The 23,522-nt window shown below is 38.4% G+C and overlaps 1 protein-coding gene across 1 annotated transcript; it reads right to left on the reverse strand.

The window, feature by feature from the left end:
- Window positions 1–224: 224 nt before the first annotated feature.
- On the reverse strand, window positions 225–23,288 carry fermt1 (FERM domain containing kindlin 1). Its single transcript, XM_063001373.1, has 15 exons — window positions 23,266–23,288; window positions 17,285–17,443; window positions 14,571–14,804; window positions 14,216–14,344; window positions 13,109–13,298; window positions 11,139–11,241; window positions 10,891–10,998; window positions 9,017–9,148; window positions 8,877–8,926; window positions 8,617–8,738; window positions 8,421–8,527; window positions 5,298–5,522; window positions 4,172–4,296; window positions 3,836–3,977; window positions 225–398 (listed from the first exon to the last, which is right to left on the reverse strand). The coding sequence occupies exons 2-15, from the start codon at window positions 17,433–17,435 to the stop codon at window positions 225–227; spliced, it is 1,992 nt and encodes a 663-aa protein (XP_062857443.1). The 5' UTR covers window positions 17,436–17,443; window positions 23,266–23,288.
- Between the last annotated feature and the right edge of the window lie 234 nt (window positions 23,289–23,522).

Consider the following 23,522-nt stretch of genomic DNA (forward strand, 5'->3'; position numbering starts at 1 on the left):
TGTAATTTATGATGCAGCATCTAATTTAGTATATGTAAAAATGACATGAACCTGCTGACATGTGCATTCTCAGTGTAGGTGCCATTCAAGTCAATGTCTACGTCAATAACAGAAAACTGACATGATAAATACATTTAAGGTCTTTAACTAAACTCTGCAGATCCAAATACTGACACAGAGAGATAGTTGTATAGTGAATTTCCATAGCTCAATGTTGTTTCGGGTCATTCTTGTCCACCTGTAAGTTTGTGAAAGAGTTCTTCGTCTAGTGTTTCATTCTGATCCTTGGCTCGTGTAGAGAGGAAAATGTAGCCTCCGATATATTCATGAACCACTCTACAGTCACAGCTCTGACAGGTGAAAGCTACAGACACGTTCTGATCAAATTCAAACGCCACCTGAAACAAAAACATAAATGAAACGACAGTTAAAGGCATTCAGCTCCACTGTTTTAGGACAAGACAGAAGATCTGATTATCTGATTATTCACTTCTAGGTAAATATTTTTTAACATTTGTCTTTGTATGTGTTGAAAATGCTATATACTCGGTTGCCAGTTGTTCGATTAAACCCATCGGAATCTCCCATTTATAGTTAGTTTATTAGAAACAATTTACTATACAACTTCAGCTCCACAATTACTGACATATTTAAGTACAGTAAAAAGGTATAAACAATGTATTGTGATTAATTATCTCAATTTCAAACATAAATACCGAAATCTAACCTTAAAGTAAATGCACTTAAAATAACATAAAATATACAAATATACACCGATCAGCCATAACATTAAAACCACCTCCTTGTTTCTACACTCACTGTCCATTTTATCAGCTAAACTTGCCATATAGGAGCACTTTGTAGTTCTACAATTACTGACTGTAGTCCATCTGTTTCTCTGCATGCTTTCCTTTCATGCTGTTCTTCAATGGTCAGGACTCTCCCAGGTCCACTACAGAGTAGGTATTATTTGGGTGGAGGGTCATTCTCAGCACTGCAGTGACACTGACATGGTGGTGGTGTGTTAGTGTGTGTTGTGCTAGTATGAGTGGATAAGACACAGCAGCGCTGCTGGAGTTTTTAAACCCCTCACTGTCACTGCTGGACTGAGAATAGTCCACCAACCAAAAATATCCAGCCAACAGTGCCCTGTGGGCAGCGTCCTGTGACCACTGATGAAGGTCTAGAAGATGACCAACTCAAACAGCAGCAATAGATGAGCAATATGTAGAAAAATAGATGGACTACAGTCAGTAATTGCAGAACTACAAAGTGCTTCTATATGGTAAGTGAAGCTGATAAAATGGACAGTGAGTATAGAAACAGGAAGGTGGTTTTAATGTTATGGCTGATCAGTGTAATTGTTTTTAGGAAAACCTTGTCCCACAATTAGTGGCGCCTTGCTTTTACAACAACAGCAGTGTGTCTTTTCCTATATTGTTTGATAAGATTGAAAAATACAGAGCAAGACATTTCCCTAGATACTAGAATGAATATGGCTTAATTCGGTTGTCATCATATAATTTTACTTGTGTATATCCTAAAATGTTGGTGGAGAATAATGACCTTTATATATTACATTTGTTCATACATTTCCACTTATTTACCCTTTATTTTCTTTAAGGAAATGTATTTGTAATTTGTTTCTTACATTTTTAATAACCTTTATCAAGGGTGCTTATAATTCTGAAGCCTACCCAAATATAAAAAAACAACACTGCATCTGATACCATCATACCACTGCTACAGATATTACTATGCCATGTTTCATTTCCTTGCTGAGAACAGCCCAGCACCCACACAATATCTTGTATAACAGCTGCCCTTTTTCATTTATTGAAAAAGATAAGGACTGAGAAATTATACATAGCAATAGATGGACTAGAGTTAAGAACTGTATCTGTACAAAGTGTACCTACACACATGGTAGACTGGCAAACGAGTACATAAATGAATAATACACACCCCATTTCTGGAAAAGCTGGGACATAAAATACAATAAATATACAATAAACATATGTGCTTTGATAATCCTCTTGAATCATCTGACAAAAGTACAAAGAAATGACTTTTAATGTTTTGGCTGACCAACATGATTGTATTTTGTGAATATAAACACATTTTGAATGTAATGCCTGCAACACAACTTGTAACCAATTGTTACAGGGGTAAATTAAAGGTAAAAAAAGTTTAGAATATTCAAAATATACCTTTGTGGAACATTCCACAATAAGCAGATGAATTGGTAAGAGATAAGAGTACCAAAGCAAGACCCAAGCAAATATTTGTTGTGGCTTACCACTTTGTGCCAAACTTTGTGAGAAATGTTTCAAATATTTCAAAGAACATTTCTCACACAAGACTGCAAATAGTTGAAGTCTTTCACCATTTGGAATGCTTTAAAAAAAACAATTTTAGTAAACACAAGCCACCACTGCCTCAAGAATTTCGAACTGAAATGATATAATGCTATTAACCCATAAATTCTATGCAGAAATGCTGCTATGTTCTCTGGGCCGAACCTCATCTCAGATGAACAAAAGGACATTGAACGTGTGCTGTGGTAAGATGAGTACACATTTCAGCTTGTTTTTAAAGATGCCAATAATGAAATCCTGACTATTATCAGCAAAAGGTGCAAAAGCCATCATCTGTCAGTTGCATCAGTGCCAGACAATGCCAGTTCTCATTCTGCACGTTACAAAACAGTGTGGCTTGGTAGACACGAAGTGTGTGTGCTTGACTGGCCTGCTTGCAGTCCAGTTCTGTCTTGTATTGAAAATATATGGCACATTATAAAGAGAAAAATAGTGATCACGGACTGTTGAGCAGCTAAAATGTTGTATTAAGCAAGAATGAGCAAAAATTACACCTGAAAAACTCACAATAAAAGTCTCCTCAGTTCTCAAATAATTAACTAAATTAACAGGAAAGGTGATGTAACACAGTAGTAATCATGCCTTTGTCCCAACTGTGTATGTTGCAGGCATCAAAATATTAATTTATTTATATTTACAAAATACACTTACGTTGGCCGGTAAAAACTGGATTTTTGTCTTTGTACTTCAGACAGTTAAATAAAGGTTTAGGTGAATTGAGTTTAGGAGTGCTACGCTGAGGCAGCAGCATCTCTACAGCGGACAGGAAGAGACTAAACAAACTCATTAAGAGGGCCGGCTCTGTCCTGGGGAGCCCCTTAGACCCAGTGCAGTTGGTGGGAGACAGAAGGATGTTAGCCAAGCTGGCATCCATGCTGGAGAATGACTCCCACCCCATGCATGAGACTCTGGCAGCACTGGGCAACTCCTTCAGTGACAGGCTGATTCACCCCAAATGTGGGAAGGAGCGGTACCGCAGGTCCTTCCTTCCTGCTGCTGTTAGATTATATAACCAGCACTGTTCCAGACAGATCACACATACACTTTAATTTATTCATAACTATGTGCAACTTTTTTCCCCATGTGAAATTATTACAATGTGCAATTATTTGTAATTATTTGTAAATATTTTTCCTGATTATTATTATACATTGTTCTTCTTATTGTCTATCTTTTGTACTGAGTGCTGTACTATCCCTTCGCTGCTGCAACAATGTGAATTTCCCCACTGTGGGACTAATAAAGGATTATCTTATCTTATCTCTTATCTTAACAGATTCTTGTTTTTACTGCATTTTACAAAATATCCCAACTTTTTAGAAAAACAGGGTGTGTATTTTTAAGTATCATGTATGTACTAAAAACAATCTTATTCATAAACAACACTTTAAATTCTGCTTTGTTACACTAAAAGCCTTAAATTTAGAAATGCACTGTCAGTGTTCCCTTCTCCCAACCTGTCTGATCTCCCAGTTGACATTCCACTGTTTCATATTAGCAAATCTCCACGTGGTCACCGGCTGGCGTGTAGCCATGTCAATACGGATCAGCCTGTTGTATGAGATGCCCAGTATCTCATCCTTCTTGCTCCCTCTGAATCTGTGTGCAAACAGCAGGGGTTTACATTTTAATACAGGGAGAATGTACAGCCAGGTAAAAGAACCTCAGGCACATATTTTTTTGTAAGTCTTAAACAACAAATATGATGTTTGCTGTAAAAGCTAATCAATTAAGTTCATTTCATGATTGCATGTCATTTGTCTGTAGTATAAAATATTGTTTATTTTCAGTACCTGACAATGTAGTACTTGATGCCAAACTCTGGCAATGACTGCCATGCTTGAATGAAACGCATTTTGGCCTCCATAAGAGTAAGCTGGGAAATGTTGTGATGTGCCTCCAAAATTTTTGTGGTCAGCTATAACCCAAAGAACAGACAGGTCAATTTACCAAACACTGCAATGAACGAAACAACAACGGCTTACACTAACACTGTAAATGTCTGATATGGAAATCGTATGGTAAATCTAGCATACAATCTTATCCCTATTTGCAACAATAACAGGCTCAATTTCTCCTAGGACAGGCTTTCCACAAGATTTTGGAGTGTGTTTGGAGAGGTTTTTGAGTGTGCTCATTCACTCAAAAGATTTCGATTCCTTTTAAAGTTATTCAGTAAGGTTAAGATCAAGGCTCTGTGGAGGCTACTGGAATTCCAATAAACCAAACTTGTCAAGGACACAAAGTTAGGGAACAGGAAAAGGCATTCCCAAATGGTTGCCACAAAGTTACAAGCATAACATTTCTTCTATATAATTGATTGTATACACTAAAGACTTAAGCCTAATAATTATAAGGGGTGTCCACATAAGTTTGACCATATATTGACATATATAAAAAGAAAATATCCAAAATTAAAGTGACATTAAAATCATTTAAAGGTCATTGACTGGGGCCCACACACAAACACTGAGTAAAACTGTCCAAGAATACATCATTTGATCAAGGCAACACACACTAACACATTCACACCCAAGGTAAGGTAATACACCTTCTGCAGGTTTTTGACAGGTGAAAAGAAAGACTACCAGACTACCAGCTGTTATACTGCATTATGCACATAATCAGTGACTTTGCTTCATTGCTCATTTACCTATAGTAAGCACTTTATCCAGATTAGGGTTACAGTGGAACTGGCACCAGCTGAGAACCATGGCTGCAAAAAATACATCTTGAACAGGGCACTAATACTTGAAATAGCATTTGGTACTTTTGTGTTATACTATTAGTGTATATTGTAAGTTTTTTTATAACTACAAGCTTTATAAGTTTTTAATATAGTTTTTTAGTTTCACATACAAGTCTGATTTGCTGGCATATTACTTCATAATGTTGACCACTGGTTAAACCCTTGATTACCTGTTTGGCCTTGTATTTTTTGGAGTATCGTGGAGACACAAAGCATTCTGCATTCATGTCCATGGACTCCACGTCAGGAGCAGTTTGGCCAGGTGGGGGCGCTAAACTCTTCATCTGCAGGAAAGACTGGATGTTTTTCACCTCTGTGCGGTAGGAGCTGTAAGCCATGGTCTTGCCCTTAGAGGCCAGGATGCAGGCAGCTTTCCATTTAGCATACTGGCTCTCCTTTAATAAAGTAAAGTAACAACAATATGTAAAATTAATCAAGGTTAAAATGATTAACACACACATTTGGAAAACAAAATAAGAAAAAACAGTTCATAACCAACTTTCTATTAGAAATACAGTAAAGTATTTTACTAGCACTCCTACATGTTGTAAGTTTACTTTTTTATTACTCAAGTAGCTCAAGTTAAACTATTTTACTGACCAAGAGGCGGAGTATTCCTGGTAAGATTAATTTTATTCTATAATCTTACACTAAATATGTGATGCATAATTCATTATCTTATATACAGTGTATCACAAAAGTGAGTACACCCCTCACATTTCTGCAGATATTTAAGTATATCTTTTCATGGGACAACACTGACAAAATGACACTTTGACACAATGAAAAGTAGTCTGTGTGCAGCTTATATAACAGTGTAAATTTATTCTTCCCTTAAAATAACTCAATATACAGCCATTAATGTCTAAACCACCGGCAACAAAAGTGAGTACACCCCTAAGAGACTACACCCCTAAATGTCCAAATTGAGCACTGCTTGTCATTTTCCCTCCAAAATGTCATGTGACTTGTTAGTGTTACTAGGTCTCAGGTGTGCATAGGGAGCAGGTGTGTTCAATTTAGTAGTACAGCTCTCACACTCTCTCATACTGGTCACTGAAAGTTCCAACATGGCACCTCATGGCAAAGAACTCTCTGAGGATCCTAAAAGACGAACTGTTGCGCTACATGAAGATGGCCAAGGCTACAAGAAGATTGCCAACACCCTGAAACTGAGCTGCAGCACAGTGGCCAAGATCATCCAGCGTTTTTAAAGAGCAGGGTCCACTCAGAACAGACCTCGCGTTGGTCGTCCAAAGAAGCTGAGTGCACGTGCTCAGCGTCACATCCAACTGCTGTCTTTAAAAGATAGGCGCAGGAGTGCTGTCAGCATTGCTGCAGAGATTGAAAAGGTGGGGGGTCAGCCTGTCAGTGCTCAGACCATACGCCGCACACTACATCAAATTGGTCTGCATGGCTGTCACCCCAGAAGGAAGCCTCTTCTGAAATCTCTACACAAGAAAGCCCGCAAACAGTTTGCTGAAGACATGTCAACAAAGGACATGGATTACTGGAACCATGTCCTATGGTCTGATGAGACCAAGATTAATTTGTTTGGTTCAGATGGTCTCAAGCATGTGTGGCGGCAATCAGGTGAGGAGTACAAAGATAAGTGTGTCATGCCTACAGTCAAGCATGGTGGTGGGAATGCCATGGTCTGGGGCTGCATGAGTGCAGCAGGTGTTGGGGAGTTACATTTCATTGAGGGACACATGAACTCCAATATGTACTGTGAAATACTGAAGCAGAGCATGATCCCCTCCCTCCAGAAACTGGGTCGCAGGGCAGTGTTCCAGCATGATAATGACCCCAAACACACCTCTAAGACGACCACTGCTTTATTGAAGAGGCTGAGGGTAAAGGTGATGGACTGGCCAAGCATGTCTCCAGACCTAAACCCAATAGAACATCTTTGGGGCATCCTCAAGCGGAAGGTGGAGGAGCGCAAAGTCTCGAATATCCGCCAGCTCCGTGATGTCGTCATGGAGGAGTGGAAAAGCATTCCAGTGGCAACCTGTGAAGCTCTGGTAAACTCCATGCCCAGGAGAGTTAAGGCAGTTCTGGGAAATAATGATGGCCACACAAAATATTGACACTTCAGGAACTTTCACTAAGGGGTGTACTCACTTTTGTTGCCGGTGGTTTAGACATTAATGGCTGTATATTGAGTTATTTTGAGGGAAGAATAAATTTACACTGTTATATAAGCTGCACACAGACTACTTTTCATTGTGTCAAAGTGTCATTTTGTCAGTGTTGTCCCATGAAAAGATATACTTAAATATCTGCAGAAATGTGAGGGGTGTACTCACTTTTGTGATACACTGTATGTATGCGTTTTTAAACCACTGGAACCTAATAATGGCTATTAAATCTCTTCTGGTGCCAAGCCTAACAGAATACTACCACTCTAAAAAGTACGTCTAATTAGTACATTATGAATGGCATAATTTTTTTGCTACAGTACTACACAATTTGATGCAGTTTAGCCTTATTTAGGCTGTGTCTGAGAGGAGGGGATAAGGCCCTCGATGGATTGGGATTCTGTCCAGGGTACTTTAGTGCATTGCGGCCATTGATTTTGGGAAAACCAGATGACCTTATCCAGGATGAAGCGGTAGTACAAAAAGATCCTTTTTCTTTCAGTTTAGTCATATATTAGTCATTTCAATTTTTGTTTTTATCAACCTCTTTATTCTGGTTAGTGTTGGTTAGGGTGGGACACATTCCATTCAGAATCATTGAGCGCAAGGCATGAACACACCCTGAACAGGGTGATAATCCATCACAGGGCTTCATAGCCAATTATGTCTGTAAATGCCTGGCCAGCAAACACCAAGGTTTGAATCTCAGTGAGAGACCACTGTGTCACCCGAGCACCTCATAAAACCCACAATAAGCAACAAGACTGCCAGGACATACACTATATGGTCAAAAGAATGTAAACACACATGAGTATTAAGTTCAGGTGTTTTATCCACTCCATTTGCTAACAGATAGATAAAATATGCTTCCAACTTGGTGGCTACAGTCGGGGGGATGGCTTGGGCATAACGTAACATCCAGAAAGACATGACTTGACATATTTGGTGTTTAGAAACTTCATTGGCCCGAACAGAGGTCAGACCTCAATCCATTTAAACACCACCAGGATCTGGGCTTACCATATTTTTGTGGAAATTCTTTTTGGAAGAGTAGAGGCTGTTATAAAGCAGGGGAGGGGGAAGCAACTCCAACTCCATACTTACAAGTGTTTTAACCTTAACCGTATGTCACAGTAGAATCTGACTCACATTATCACAGCGAATGTACACCTCATTCATTCCATCCGCAACAGGCAGCAAGAGTTTGATGCCAAACTTCTTCTCTGTCACATTGACATCTGGAACAACTTCACAGCCTGTAAGATCAGGGGCATTAGAATATGTTTTAGTAATTGAAGCACAGCTGACAGCATGAAGCCACGAACACGGTCCCAGTGATTCTTACCTCGTAGATGCAGCTGTTCTATGGGCTCCCCATTAGCTGATTCTTTGTTTTTGTAATAAGAAATGCTGGTATCTCTAAACACAAACCAGTACTCTTTAAAATTCCTCAGCAGTCGTTTAGGCCTGTAAAGTAAACAGGCGAAATGAGGCATTAGTGTCTCAGGAGAATGATTCAAATCCTGTAATGGTGCTAACTAAAGGGAGTCATATAGATTTAACTCCCAGTCAACAACAGTAATGCTGCTAATGACCCCAGCTCACCTGTATAGTTTTAGGGTGTCTTCCAGCTTTGGAATATCTGTGATATCCTCCTGAGAACATAAAAATATTACACTATGATACATGAAGAGAGAAAAAAAGGCATTACCACAGTAATTGTGATTATCAAACTTTATGCATACCAAAATCTTGTCTGTGCTCCGTCCTTCGAGAGAGGTTTCTAAATGAGAGAGTGCTGCCTCCACTTCATCGATTTCAGGCTCGTCAGAATTGTCCACAGGATTAGCTGACATGGTCAGTTTGCATATGTGATACTAAAGGGAAAAATGTATAGAGTGGATTAAAGAAGTATTCAGACCCCTTGACTTCTTGCTTTTTGTTGAATTGTGGATTTGATTTAGAATGGATGTAACGACCAGTTTTACCCATCAATTGATACATAATCACCCATAATGACAAACTGGGAACACTTTTTAAAAACATGGATGGGTCTCTTCGAGCTTTGCATGCATGGTTTTGGGCAGTTTATCCCATTTTTCACACCAGATCCTGTTCCACTCGGTCAGATTGGATGTTACTCATCTGTGAATGTCTGTGATCTTCAGGTCTCCCCACAGATGTTTCATAGGTTTTAATTCTGAGCTTTGGCTGGGTGATTCAAGCACATTTTGAGACTTGCCCCGAAGCCACGCCAGATTCTTTTACATGCCATTTAGCAATTTTTAAGCCGGCTGTTACGTGCCTTTAACTCAGTAGTACTTTCCGTTTTTCCATAAAGGCCTGATTTATAGAGTGCAGCAAAAATAGCTGTTTTCTCCAATGACAAGGTTACCAGTGTTTTTTTCAATTTGGCCAGACGACCAACTTTGATCCTGGGAATATCTAAAGCCCTAGATATTATTCTACAATACAGTATATCTCTGCCCATATATGTCTTGCCACAATCGTATTGCAGAGATCCATAAACAGTTTTACTGATTTTTATAATTATTATAATTATTTATTAACTCACTCACTCACCTACTCGTTTATCTATTCATTTTAATGTTTTACCATTGCTTTATCCTAGTCAGGGTCATGGTTGGTCTGGTTTCCCCAGAATCACTGGGCACAGTGCAATAACGTACCAATTTAGGACACCCCCAGACATCAATTATGTCTATAAATAAACTCCCAACCAGCACCTCTGGGGATTCTAAATCTGAATCCCAGAGGTATTGAGCTAGTATAATTTACAGCTGTGTCACCTGAGCACCTGGTATAATATTTATTTACAACATAAATAAAAGCATAATATATGGTCCTAATTGTAAGCAGACATTTTACATTTGGAACACTAAAGCTTGACTAATGTCTAATGATGATCACAAAGAAAAAGGGCAGTTTGCATAAATGTTTACTGCCTGTCCAAACAAATGCCCTGAGACATCTATTTAAAGTGCACTACGACTAAACATTATGTTCTTTTTCATAAAAACAAAACTAAGGTTTCATCCATTTTGATGCTCAACAGGCTCTAAACATGATGGATAGAGACTAGAACAAAGGTTATTTCCTTTTAACAATCTGTGTTAGGGTTAAAAAAAAAGAAAAAAAAGATGGTAAACAGCAAAATATAGTAGTAATATACTAGTGTCTCCCTGTGAAACCAGTCTTTGATGTCCTGCTCTATCATGTTTGGGGGAATCCCTCCCACTATATTCATCCCATTTTCTTTGTTCTGACACGCTTCCTTACATTCCACTCACCAAAACCTGTCTTCCCAACCCTATTAAAACATCTTGCCTGCAGCTACACAAAAGCTTGTCTTATCTCACCTCAAAATTTATGTGCAGATAGAAAAAAAACTAGTACAATACAGGATTAACTTCACTTTATGCAAAGTACAAGGTTTAAATCCCACTTCATTTTTAATACTCAGAAGACCACATTGGCAGCTTTTTAAATATTGGCCTCAGTGTTATGAATGACCCTTTGTGACTGTGGTAAAACATCAGCAGTGTGCCAAGTGTCAAAACTTTGTTTGCATGTCTTAGGCCGTGTGTGATTATTCCACCTGTAGTGAGGCGAACATCAGCATCTCTTCCTCAGTGCACTCAATCTCTTCCAGTAGGATGGCCCAACGTGCTTGTTCATACAGCTGTGTAATCCGTACCGCATCATACTGCAGCAGAGTAAGCACAAAGACACATATAATCTCTTTACTAACAGTAAATACACTTTATATGTATGTTAACACTTAGTATACAATCGTGTTATTTAATAAATACTAGCAAGGAAGCCGTTCTGATTAAACTGTCTTACCTTTGGATTAAGATCAAAGAAGCAATGGTACTTAAAGCGCAGTAAGAGTTTGTCATTTTCGAGGATTCCCTGCTCCATTAGAGAGCATGAAGAGTCCAACCACCTGTACATAGAACAAATAAAAATTGTTTAAGTGTTAAAACAGCTTATGTTATATGTTAATATCTTTTGGTTTTATTTTGCTACGTTTGTCTTGTTTCTATGATTCTTCTGGAATATACACAAATCAGCCATAACATTATGACATTAAAACCACCTCCTTGTTTCTACACTCATCGTCCATTTTATCAGCTCCACTTACCATATAGAAGCACTTTGTAGTTCTGCAATTACTGACTGTAGTCCATCTGTTTCTCTACATACTTTTTTAGCCTACTTTCACCCTGTTTTTTCACCCCACAGGACCATTACAGAGCAGGTATAATTTAGATGGTGGGTCATTCTCAGCACTGCAGTGACACTGACATGGTGGTGGTGTGTTAGTGTGTGTTGTGCTGGTATGAGTTGATCAGACACAGCAGTGCTGCTGGAGTTTTTAAACCCCTCACTGTCACTGCTGGACTGAGAATAGTCCACCAACCAAAAATATCCAGCCAACAGCACCCTGTGGGCTGCGTCCTGTGACCACTGATGAAGGTCTAGTTGATGACCAACTCAAACAGCAGCAATAGATGAGCGATCGTCTCTGACTTTACATCTACAAGGTGGACCAACTAGGTAGGAGTGTCTAATAGAGTGGACAATCAGCGCTGCTGTGTCTGATCCACTCATACCAGCACAACACACACTAACACACCACCACCATGTCAGTGTCACTACAGTGCTGAGAATCATCCACCACCTAAATAATACCTGATCTGTGGTGGTCCTGGGAGAGTCCTGACCACTGAAGAACAGGGTGAAAGCAGGCTAAAAAAGTATGTAGAGAAGTAGATGGACTACAGTCAGTAATTGTAGAACTACAAAGTGCTTTTATATGGTGATAAGCTGATAAAATGGACAGTGAGTGTAGAAACAAGGAGGTGGTTTTAATGTTATGGCTGATCTGTGTACAGAAGACAGTCTAAATTAGGTGCTTTTTTTGTAATGGCGCAACTGGGGCACCAGATAAAGCCCCACACCTACAAGGATGCTTAACAAAGGTGGAACAGTACTGTGGCTACAAAGCCACCAACAAACAGGGTAAAAGGAAAATGAAAGGTGGCCAAGACAACTAAAATGGCAAGCTGCTCTGAGCACCTGTGACAACCAAGTTTCCGGAAAAAGAACAAATAATGGAAACACAGGACAAGCCGGGGACAGCAATGCATGAGTGGCAACCAACCACCTCAACTGGTAAAGCCCAAACCCAGCCAGACCCACTCTGGATAAGGACTGTCACACCTCCTTTGGGGCAGCTTGTTCGTCTACGATGGTTCACTCGAGACACCCAGAAACGCCAATGACACACTGTAGGAAAGGGTAATCAGGGTGGTGGCCCATCTGGTTCCACTAGGAAACAATGGGCGTATGGCAGGGATATCCTGGACAGAGTGCCAATCCATCACAGGGGCTTGACCACACTTTTCCTGGACAATAGGTCATAAGATGCCAACAGTGGTAGATCAGTGGTTAAGGCGCTTGTTCAAGCTATTCCACAACAAGATGCCACTGTTGGGCCCCTGTGCAAGGTGCTTAACCCTCAATTGATTAAATTGTATTATGTCACAACTGTTATCGCTTTAGATAAAAATGTCCATAATGCCATAAATGTAAACGTAACAAATTTGATCTCAACCTATAGTGAGGGTTGAGGACCTTGCCCAGGGGCCCAACAGTGGCATTAACCAACAACTCTCTGATTACTAGTCCAGTACCTGAACCACTAAGCTACCACTGCCCTAAACAATAAATAGGCTACCACAGTGATGTAAAACACTACTTCAACTAGTAATTATTATTTTATTCATTTGTTTCTGTATAACTCTTACCCTGCATTAATGACAGATTTGTCCTCCAGACTGAGAGGCTGGTACATCTTGACCAGCTCTTCTGGAGGCACGTTAGGCTGGCTGGAACTTAAAGGGTTCTCTCCAAACCACATACTGGTAGCCGACAGTGGCATCCCATTTTCAGGGTCATATGTTGCGGTCATGGTCCTACTGTAGTGGCCAGAACCAGCTGCACAAAAACATATTTAACACATTTTGTGTCGAGAATTATACCCATACAGTATTATGCAATTTTATGTAATTATAACTGCACATTGTATACATATCAAGTATTGCTGTGGCCTAGTTTTAACTCATTATTGTGACTCCTCACCTAAAACTGTTTTGTAATCTGGTTGCCACTCTGAATTACTTTGATAACTTTGTGATATTATGTCTAGGTTGCATTTGCACCCTGGATTAATGGTTATATATTACCCCAACTCCACACAGAAAAGACCCCGGCCACCCAGCTAGGAAATTAAGCCCAGGCTCTTTCTGCTGTAAGGTGACAGCAGAAAGATTTGTGACCATTTATTTAAAAAAGCATTTGTCAGGTCAGGCACTATTTTTTTTCTATTTTATTTATGCATTTTATCCCTTTTTCACGTAGTCATTTTGTCTTCCGCTGCTGGGGGATCCCTAATTGCAGTCGAGGTGGGTATTTTGTTGCTTACACCTCCTCCGACCTACACGCAGCCCTTAGCCCTATTAGCCCTATCTGCTAATCACAGTCTTTACACAGCGTTTGAAGACCCCACTCGCATAGTCCGGTCACCCTGCCCAGCAGAAACGTGTCTGCTGCAGGCACTGCCAGTTATGCCCGCTAGATGGCGCCTAGCCGACTGGTGGCAATGCTGAGTTTCGAACCGAGGAGTTCAAAATCTCGGCACTGGTGTGCTAGCGGAATGTCCCGCTGCGCCACCTGGGCGCAGGTAAGGCACTATTTATCTCAAAAGTGTTCACTGGGGTTAAGGGCTCTGTAAAGACCACTAGAGCTGCTCAACAACAAATCGAATTGTTAAATTACGTCTTTATGGACATCAATTTGTGCACAAAGTGATTAAACAAATTAATTATACAGAAGGCATTTCCCAGTTACATTACCTGAACCAGCGATAATGTCCATGTTAATGATATCATCTTCATCTGACTCCTTAGCCTTGTCCTTTTTCTTTTTCTTTTTGCCATCATCTGGAGGTTTCAGGAGGGACAATTCCTCTGATCTTCTTATGTCTAAGAACAAAACACTGCTCCTGGTTAATCATAAAACAGCTTATTATAAGAGTTACTCAATGCTAACTACATTTGCTTTGAAACAATTGAGAAAGAGAACAAGAGAAACAAACTGAGAAAGAGCAACAAAGTTTATGCCTGATTAAAAATCAAATCTGGTAAGAAACTTCACTGCATAAGCATAGCATTATCATGACTAAACAGGACCAGATCTTCCCACACTTACTGAGTGCTCTGCAAACTTCAGCTACGGCTTTAAAGACCACTGAGGAAAAGCTGACGGTCAGTTTAATGGTCTTCATGTTGGGCAGCTGCAAACACAAGGGTTTGTGTTGAGGAGTGAAGCGCAGGTCAGCATCTGCCTGTATTCCATACTTATCCAGCGTCCAGTGAGTTTTCAGCAGCCAGCAGTTCTTCTGCTCCCACCACAGGGCATGATCTGACCAGTCCTGAGGGGCCCCTGTCATAACACACAACAGTTTCAGTTTCATTTGTGTATTACTTAAATGCTGTACTATTTTAAATGTGGACATTAAATCTTTGGATAGATTATCTAACCATGAAAGATTAAAACGCTTCCAAAATGAATCACTTGTGTTGCAATAGTATTACACTTAGTTTGATTGTGGAATGTATTTTAATGTTTTCAGTCCATGGATACACTATTGAACACAACATGATCTCATCAGCATGCAGACACAAACACGGCGTGGACCAAACAGGAAATTACCGAGTGTAGCAAGGTGGTGATTTCTGTATATGTCACTTAATTATATGATCCTACCCAATGACTAAGGCAGACGAGTCTTCATGAAGCCACACCACTTCCTATACTGAAAGTGTTTAAACATGTTGCAGTTTTAGCATAACTGTTTTAAATGGGTGACAAATTAAAGGAAAATCTGAATGACCATTTGGAGAATAAAGTACAAGTAATGTTAAGGGCATTTCCCCTTAGATTATAGACGTAATTTAAGTTATTTTGCCTGATCACCTGTTCAATATCATTAAATATTCATATCCTTGTAGAAATTCCAAGATACTGCTCCCGTCCACAGGGCACATGAGCTTCCTGAATGATTTGGTGAAAATGAATATAATGTAAATAATAAGCAATGCTCTTTATACTTACCAGAGCTTCAACCAAGTAAGCACTATTGTAACATTTTAAACCAGTGTTGTATACAGCTCTCCACCAGCTTCAACCACCAATTACATAAAATATATGTACACCGATTAGCCATAACATTAAAACCACCTTGCTTTTACACTCACTGTCCATTTTATCAGCTCCACTTACCATATAGAAGCACTTTGAAGTTCTACAATTACTGACTGTAGTCCATCTATTTCTCTACATACTTTTTTAGCCTACTTTCACCCTGTTCTTCAATGGTCAGAAGCCCCACAGGACCACCACAGAGCAGGTATTATTTAGGTGGTGGATGATTCTCAGCACTGCAGTGACACTGACATGGTGGTGGTGTGTTACTGTGTGTTGTGCTGGTATGACTGGATCAGACACAGCAGCGCTGCAATACCGTGTCCACTCACTGTCCACTCTATTAGACCTACCTAGTTGGTCCACCTTGTAGATGTAAAGTCAGAGACGATCGCTGATCTATTGCTGCTGTTTGAGTTGGTCATCTTCTAGACCTTCCTCAGTGGTCACAGGACGCTGCCCACAGGGCGCTGTTGGCTGGATATTTTTGGTTGGTGGACTATTCTCAGTCCAGCAGTGACAGTGAGGTGTTTAAAAACTCCGTCAGTGCTGCTGTGTCTGATCCACTCATACCATCACAACACACACTAACACACCACCACTAGTGGTGAGTGCATCAGTGCTGAGAATGATCCACCACCCAAATAATACCTACTCTGTAGTGGTCCTGGGAGAGTCCTGACCATTGAAGAACAGCATGAAAGGGGGCTAACAAAGCATGCAGAGAAACAGATAGAATACAGTCAGTAATTGTAGAACTACAAAGTGCTTCTATATGGTAAGTGAAGCTGATAAAATGGACAGTGAGTGTAGAAACAAGGAGGTGGTTTTAATGCTATGACTGATCGGTGTATATGTATGTATTAAATATATGTTCCCTCCTTGTATTAGAATTTTACAGACTTATCCATGCAAACACACATTGCATTCAATCCCAAGACACATTGGCCTGAAACCTTAGTAAGACACTTTATGTAGTTTTTTTTGCATTTGATATTTGCCCATCAGTATATCGGACCATAAAAGATGCCAATAAAATCTGTAAATTATGAGGTACACTGTGTGACATGTGTCTCGTATGTTTTTTTTTTAGGTCCATTAGCATGTGTGGCTGGTAGCTGTAACATTTGATATCAGTATAACAGGTCAGTGAACAGGATATACTTGGAACTTAAAATTTTCTTGCTTACCAGAGGCTGGTCTTGGTCTACATTTAAATACATTGAATACATAGTATTAGCTAGAAATTTTGGTGTAATATATAAAGAAAGTGACAGTGCATATAATACACCAAATTGTATTATGATGTGTTTTGTACATTCTTAAAGCGAGAGGCCGTTAGTTTTATTCTCTCAGGTCGGTTTGTGAGGTGAACTTCAGACCTTGGGTCTGTAAATAATACCACGGTGGTAAAACAGTGGCAGGAAGCCAGAAGCAATTTAACGTAAGGCAAACACAGTCACACCCAAAGGTTTAAACAAGGAATTTATCTCTACATTCATATCAGCCAACAGAAGAATAAGTCTATTTAGGACTGTTAAGAAAATATTGTGCTCTAACAGTTTTTTCTGCTCTGACTGTTTGCTGCATACCAGACATTATAAGGTGACTCCTACATAATGCTGCTGAATCACACTTTACTGTCTGTGTGATGTAACTACTCTTTAACAGACATATAAGGAGAAGCATTGATGTGAACAGAGATTAAAAGTACTCACTAATTTTCTCAACCAGTTTCAGCATAAGTCCTCCAATGTGAAGGTCCCCTTTAACCAGAATTTTAAACTTCATCATCTCCTCTTCTTTCTGCTGGTCCACTTGAATAGACAGCTCCCATGAGTTATGTCCATACTCAGCAGCAGTGACCATGGCTTTGTCTGCAGAACAAAAGTAAATAAATACTATCAATAAATTCTTTTCACAAACTGCTCAGAGTATTTCTCATTTTCAGATGAACCAAAGATTAAAGAAAAAATATCAAACAATTTTAAAATATAACACATAAAATGGAGCACGTGGCCAAAAACTATACTTTTAAGATAAGATATATTAATACATGTGAAATAATAAATGGCTTATTATTTTTAATAAGCCTCACAGCAAGAAGGTCCTGGGTTCGATCCCCAGGTGGGAGGTCCGGGTCCTTTCTGTGTGGAATTTGCATGTTCTCCCTGTGTCCGCGTAGGTTTCCTCCGGGTGCTCCGGTTTCCTCCCACAGTCCAAAGACATGCAAGTGAGGTGAATTGGAGGCACTAAATTGTCCAAGATTGTGTTCGATATAACCTTGTGAACTGATGAACCTTGTGTAATGAGTAACTACCGTTCCTGTCATGAATGTAACCAAAAGTGTACGACGTTAAAATCCTAATCAACAATAAACAAACAAATATTAATTTTAATACTGATTAGGTGTGCTAAACTACACTAGCCCACTAACCCTGGGATTCAAATAGCCAGTGGTGTTATTGGGGGCTGAGGCCCCATGAAGGTTTGGTGTTCTATATGGGGTGTGTTACTGCATTGCGCCCATTGTTTGGGAACATTGGACCCACCAAGATCCTCACCAGGCTAAAGGAGTAGTAAAACATAAAAATTGGGCTAAAATGGCCTAGACATATTACTTCATATGCAAATATAGAATCTATAAATATTTATGCTGATATACACAGAAAATGCCTCATGTCCTCCTGCAGCCCCATAAAAGCAAGAAATGTTGTTCTATTACCAGTATTTAAGTTTCTCTTGATAATTTCACATTCAAATATTTTTATGTTATGTGGAATATTATAAACACACATCCAGAGTGGCCGGAGAGGTTTAAATAAACCAAAACATCAAATGCATCAAAACTGGATATAGACATTAGTACACAGGATACAAACTGTCCTAAAGAATTACACACACACACACACACACACACTCATGTTGGTCACTGTGTGGATTTAATTACAGGATCATTATCTGTATCGATGAAGATCAGAAACAGGAAATCAGATTATTGTCTCTTTTAGGCTCTTATTTGATACCCAGTTCCAAATAATAACCATGCAGGAAAGCTGGCTAGCAAATACACTTAATTACATTACTAATGCACAAATAATTAGACTTTTGTTATTGAAGATATTGTTTTTTTACATTTATGTAACTGTATTAAAATGTTGTTTTTACATTTATGAAAGCTATATAATTGTAGGTTAAAGCTTAGATTCAACAGTCCAAGTTGCTTAACATTGACATACAGTTAGCAGACTACCTATTTATATTAGGTTGCAAGAAAAAGTAAGTGAGCCTTTACATGGATTTCTGCATTAAATACTCATAAAAATGGTCTAATTGTTATCAAATTCCCAGTAATAGAAAACACTAATAACACACAAACAGTTCATGTATTTTACAGAGCACACTGATGAACAGAATTACATTTTAAGTAAGGAATGGTCCATATTTCTTTTTCAAGGTCGTGCAAATCTTATTTGCAACTCCATGAAATGGTTTTGGATAGAGTGCTGCTACAGGGAGATCTAACAATATTAAAATAAAAGATTTACTAAGTTTTTCAGCCCATACTGTGGACGTTTACTCAATATGCTTCATAAAAGACCTAAACAGAACAACTGTGTGTGTGTGTGTGTGTGTGTGTGTGTGTGTGTGTGTGTGTTATTAGTTTAGTTAGATTGTGTTGGCCTATAATTGAAATATATTAACAATCAAACCATGTTTCATTAACCAGTGCAGAAATCCAGGTAATTCCAAAGGGTTTACTTCTGTTTCCTGGCAACTGTATAGTATACAAAACACTGCACTGTGTTGTGTTTTTGAACATTTTAGAAGACCTAATAATTTAAATATGGTCTATAAAGTGGGGAAAATAAGTATTAAACGCATCAACATTTTTCTCAGTAAATATATTTCTGATGGGGCTACTGACATGAAATTTTCACCAGATGTTGGTAACAACTCAAGTAATTCAAGAAATCAAAACAGATAAGTCCATAAATTAAGTTATGTGTAATTAAGTGGAATGACACAGGGAAAACGTATTGAACACGCTTACTGAAATGTATTTAATACTTTGTTGGTAAGGACAGCTTCAAGACGCCTTCTGTATGGAGAAACTAGTCGCATGCATTGTTTAGGTGTGATTTTGGCCCATTCTTCCACACAAACTGTCTTCAAATCTTGAAGGTTCCGGGGGCCTCTTTTATGAACTCAGTTCTTTCTATAGATTCTTAATTGGATTCAATTCGGGTGATTGACTGGGCCATTCTAGCAGCTTTATTTTTTTTCTCTGAAACCACTTGAGAGTTTCCTTGGCTTTTGTTTGTTTTGATTTCTTTGTATTTTGTAAATTACTTGGGTTGTTACCAACATCTGGTGAAAATTTCATGTCAGTAGCCCCATTAGAAATATATTTACTGAGAAAAATGTTGATGCTTTCAAAATCATACTCCTCCTTCAGTGACAACACGTACACAGTTCAAATTGTTAGTTTGACTTCAATTTGTAAAAAAAAAATGTCAAACATATCTTAAAGCCAAAACACTGAATTACTATTGTATGTATGTCAAGGGTAAATACAAAAATATTTTCGCAGCATGTGCTACAAGTCTGCTCCTGTTGTATATGCTCTAATAACAATGCCAGGAATGAGAAAAAAATGTTTTTTTATATATTTTACCCATAATGCCAGACGTGTGGTATTTAATTCAAACTGTGTAGCTTGTAAGATTTGCTTAAATACGTATATTCCAGTCACATATTCTGTTACTTCTGCAGTTTTGCTCCCCCAGCACAAAATTCAAAGCATTCAGTAACTGCTAGAGACTTTACAAGGTAAATCAGGCATGTTTCAACAAGAAGAGAACAAAACTACACAGCACAGAACGAAAGAGCTTAGAGAGGCTGATTAATTAGAAAATTGTACAATACACAGGATCAGAAAATGGGTGAGACTTCATTGTATAAAAAGTGGTGAAGGGTGGTCATCGACAAAGACGGCCAACACTTCACCACTGGAATTTCAGACAAGCAGAGACATGACTGAGAGCAGAAAAGCTTAGCACATTAACCCAACAAATTCCCTTATCTAATTTCAGATGGATCAGTAAACAAATCAAGCTGCAGTGAGTGAATAAGAGCAATCTTTGCAGTTGAGGGTTGGACTACCAGATGATTGTACACAACTGTTGTTACAGTCAATGCTCCATAGTATATAATTATTTAGATGATGTTTGGATAGTCATGGTGGAGGGAACTCAATAAAATTTTTTTGTTAACACCTAGTTGGTTGAGGGTATATGGTGCTAAATATTAAATGAGTTGGTACGTTCAAAACACTGAGGTGATGTCATTTTGTTTGTAATTAAACTTAGCTTAGGGATACAAGTCTGAGCCTATTGATATAGTATGCCTGAAGGCACAAATAAAACTTCCTTATAGTCAGACCAATACATTACACCTAGTTAAGCTAGTTGCAGGTTGCAAGCAATACAGAGCAGACAAAATGTGAAATTTTAAATGAATATTAAATATTTACAAAAGGGACTATGCAATGTAACCCCTTAATTCCAGACCCTATAATATGCTTAAGATAACCAGTAACCAGTACCCTATTTTAAAGGTTCAACATTTTATGATCTCCTACACAGTCCCACTTCATGCCTCATGGTTTTCAGTGAATTCTTTCAAAGAAGTGCATATTCCCCCGAACACAAGTCAGGTAATTTTCCTATTTAACTAATTCACATTTTTGTCACTTATGGAAATCAGTGCAGTCACTGCATGCTCCATGTTTTATAAACAAAAATAACATTTGATTGATCTTAACCAAATCCAAACAAACTCTGGAAATGCTCACCAGTAACAGGGAAAAATGTATGTAGGCACACATTGTTAGTCAGGGTGTGTTTCCCTGAAATATATCAAAATTTATTGGTTTGTCAACAGTGATGGCTTAGTTACCTTGAAAAAGTAATCTGATTACTGATTACTCCTTTAAAAAGTAACTTAGTTACTTTATGGATTACTTGATTTTAAAAGTAACTAAGTTAGATTACAAGTTACTTTATTAGTTATATAATGCGGAATATTTCAAAGATATTCCTTTGCAATACTTTATCATTTGGCTGCCAACTTGTGTGTACTGATGAGACTCAACTGAATCCCAGAACATGCTAGTGTGAATGCATGGAAAACAAATTTTAATTTTCTTTCAAGAATATGATACAGACTTACGCTAAATCAGCATTGAAAATTGACTTTACTTTTAATAGCCTTCTACAATGCTGGAGCTTCTTAAAACGGAAGATTTTCTTTTAAATAGAAGTGTTATTTACCTGCTATTAAATTGTTTTCCAACAAAATCCGCCCAATTTGGCGGATAATCGCCCAATCTGGCAACACTGGAATGCGCAGAGAAGCTGGCGCTTTTACTCGTAGCGCGCCACGAATACTACTAAATAGTACTACTGTACTTCTGTAATTGTGTTGGTGGTTGACATTTATGTTGAGTGTAATACTGCACTGTTTTGGTGAAGAACTACTCATCTGAGGTGCGCTGCTCCTGCGTGCAGAAATGCTTCAAAAAATTGCCGGCAAAGCGGTGGGGGGGGGGGGAGCCGGGGGGGGGGAGCCAGGGGGGGAGCCAGGGGGGTGGCCGAAGATTACTTTATAGTGGTCATGGCAACCACTGGCCACCCCCTGGCTCCGCCCCTGCCAAGAAGAAAGCAAAAATATCTTTTCACTAAGGAAAATGACAAAAATAGTAACGCACAGTAACTTGGATAAGTAACTTTAATCTGATTACTGGATTGGAAATAGTAACGCGTTAGATTACTCGTTACTAAAAAATGAGGTCAGATTAGAGTAACGCGTTACTAAGTAACGCGTTACAGACCATCAGTGTTTGTCAAGTAGGGAGCTAGACAGCATATTTTCAACATTTATAAATAAAATGTAATTGAGGGTATAGAAATAAAACCTATACCTTTTAAAACCTTTTATCATTGCTGCTTGTATTGATGATACTATAGTGTTGTCAGCACAATTGTAAAACTTACTTAATAACTATGTGCTTAGAGTAATAATTTGGTCAGCATTATTAAAGTATTGACAACTTACATTACACTGTACTGACATATCCAAATCTAGATGATTCTCTACATACAGTATTTTGTAATAACAGAAAATGGTTGTGTAATGCCAAAGCTTTAAAAATCCATTATTTTTTCTGAAAACCATTAAGAAAAAAAAAGAAACAAGAAACAACAATCACATTTTGTCATTACAAAACTGGTTTTACAATTAAAAAACAGCCCAAAAATTTCTCTTTAATTTTATATTAATAAAACAAAGATTACTTAATACTTTGATAGTTTTATAAATGTAACAGCAATATGACCAGACCATACATCCTAACTTACCACTAGATACTAGATATAAGTTGGTCATTATTTATTTACGAAATGAATGAAAAAGTAAATGTAATGATACATTAAGATAACTTTTTATAAGTTTAATCTGAAGAATAAAGTTATTTGGACTGCCCCACCTTTCACTGTACTTTCATAGTAAAATAGAGCAACTGTGCAATTACTTAAACTAGATTCATGTATACTTTTTTTACTACAGTGCATCACTAAAACAATTTCGGTTTTTACACAGTTATTAATATAACTTATTAACAATATTATCTACTCACCAGAGAAAAATCTTTACTCAACTATTTCAGCAGTTCGGAATGAGACACGACCGCTCTCAGGTGAGCAGTAGACCAGACTAGACCCCTCCCTCCCTGTTTCCTACCCAGGTACATTGTGCTAAGGAAGTGACTCATGCTTAGTCTCAAACTGCATACTACCCTACTAAGTAGTATATGTCAATTGTTAAATGCGCACTTTTGTTTTGTTAGTAGCCTTCTACGTAGTATGTAATAACTAATATGACTATTTAGCGCCA

Source organism: Trichomycterus rosablanca, chromosome 9 (assembly GCF_030014385.1).
Source record: "Trichomycterus rosablanca isolate fTriRos1 chromosome 9, fTriRos1.hap1, whole genome shotgun sequence".
Classification (NCBI taxonomy): domain Eukaryota; kingdom Metazoa; phylum Chordata; class Actinopteri; order Siluriformes; family Trichomycteridae; genus Trichomycterus; species Trichomycterus rosablanca.

What these genes read in the sequence shown, in the direction of transcription:
- fermt1 (XM_063001373.1), bottom strand. Translation starts at nt 17,435, where the DNA reads ATGGTCACTGCTGCTGAGTATGGACATAACTCATGGGAGCTGTCTATT. An exon ending in TGATGTTCGCCTCACTACAG is followed by an intron (nt 9,149 to 10,890) that starts GTGGAATAATCA and finishes TTTTCCCTTTAG; the next exon opens with TATCACATATGCAAACTGAC. An exon ending in TCAACTGGGAGATCAGACAG is followed by an intron (nt 399 to 3,835) that starts GTTGGGAGAAGG and finishes TTTTTGTTTCAG; the next exon opens with GTGGCGTTTGAATTTGATCA.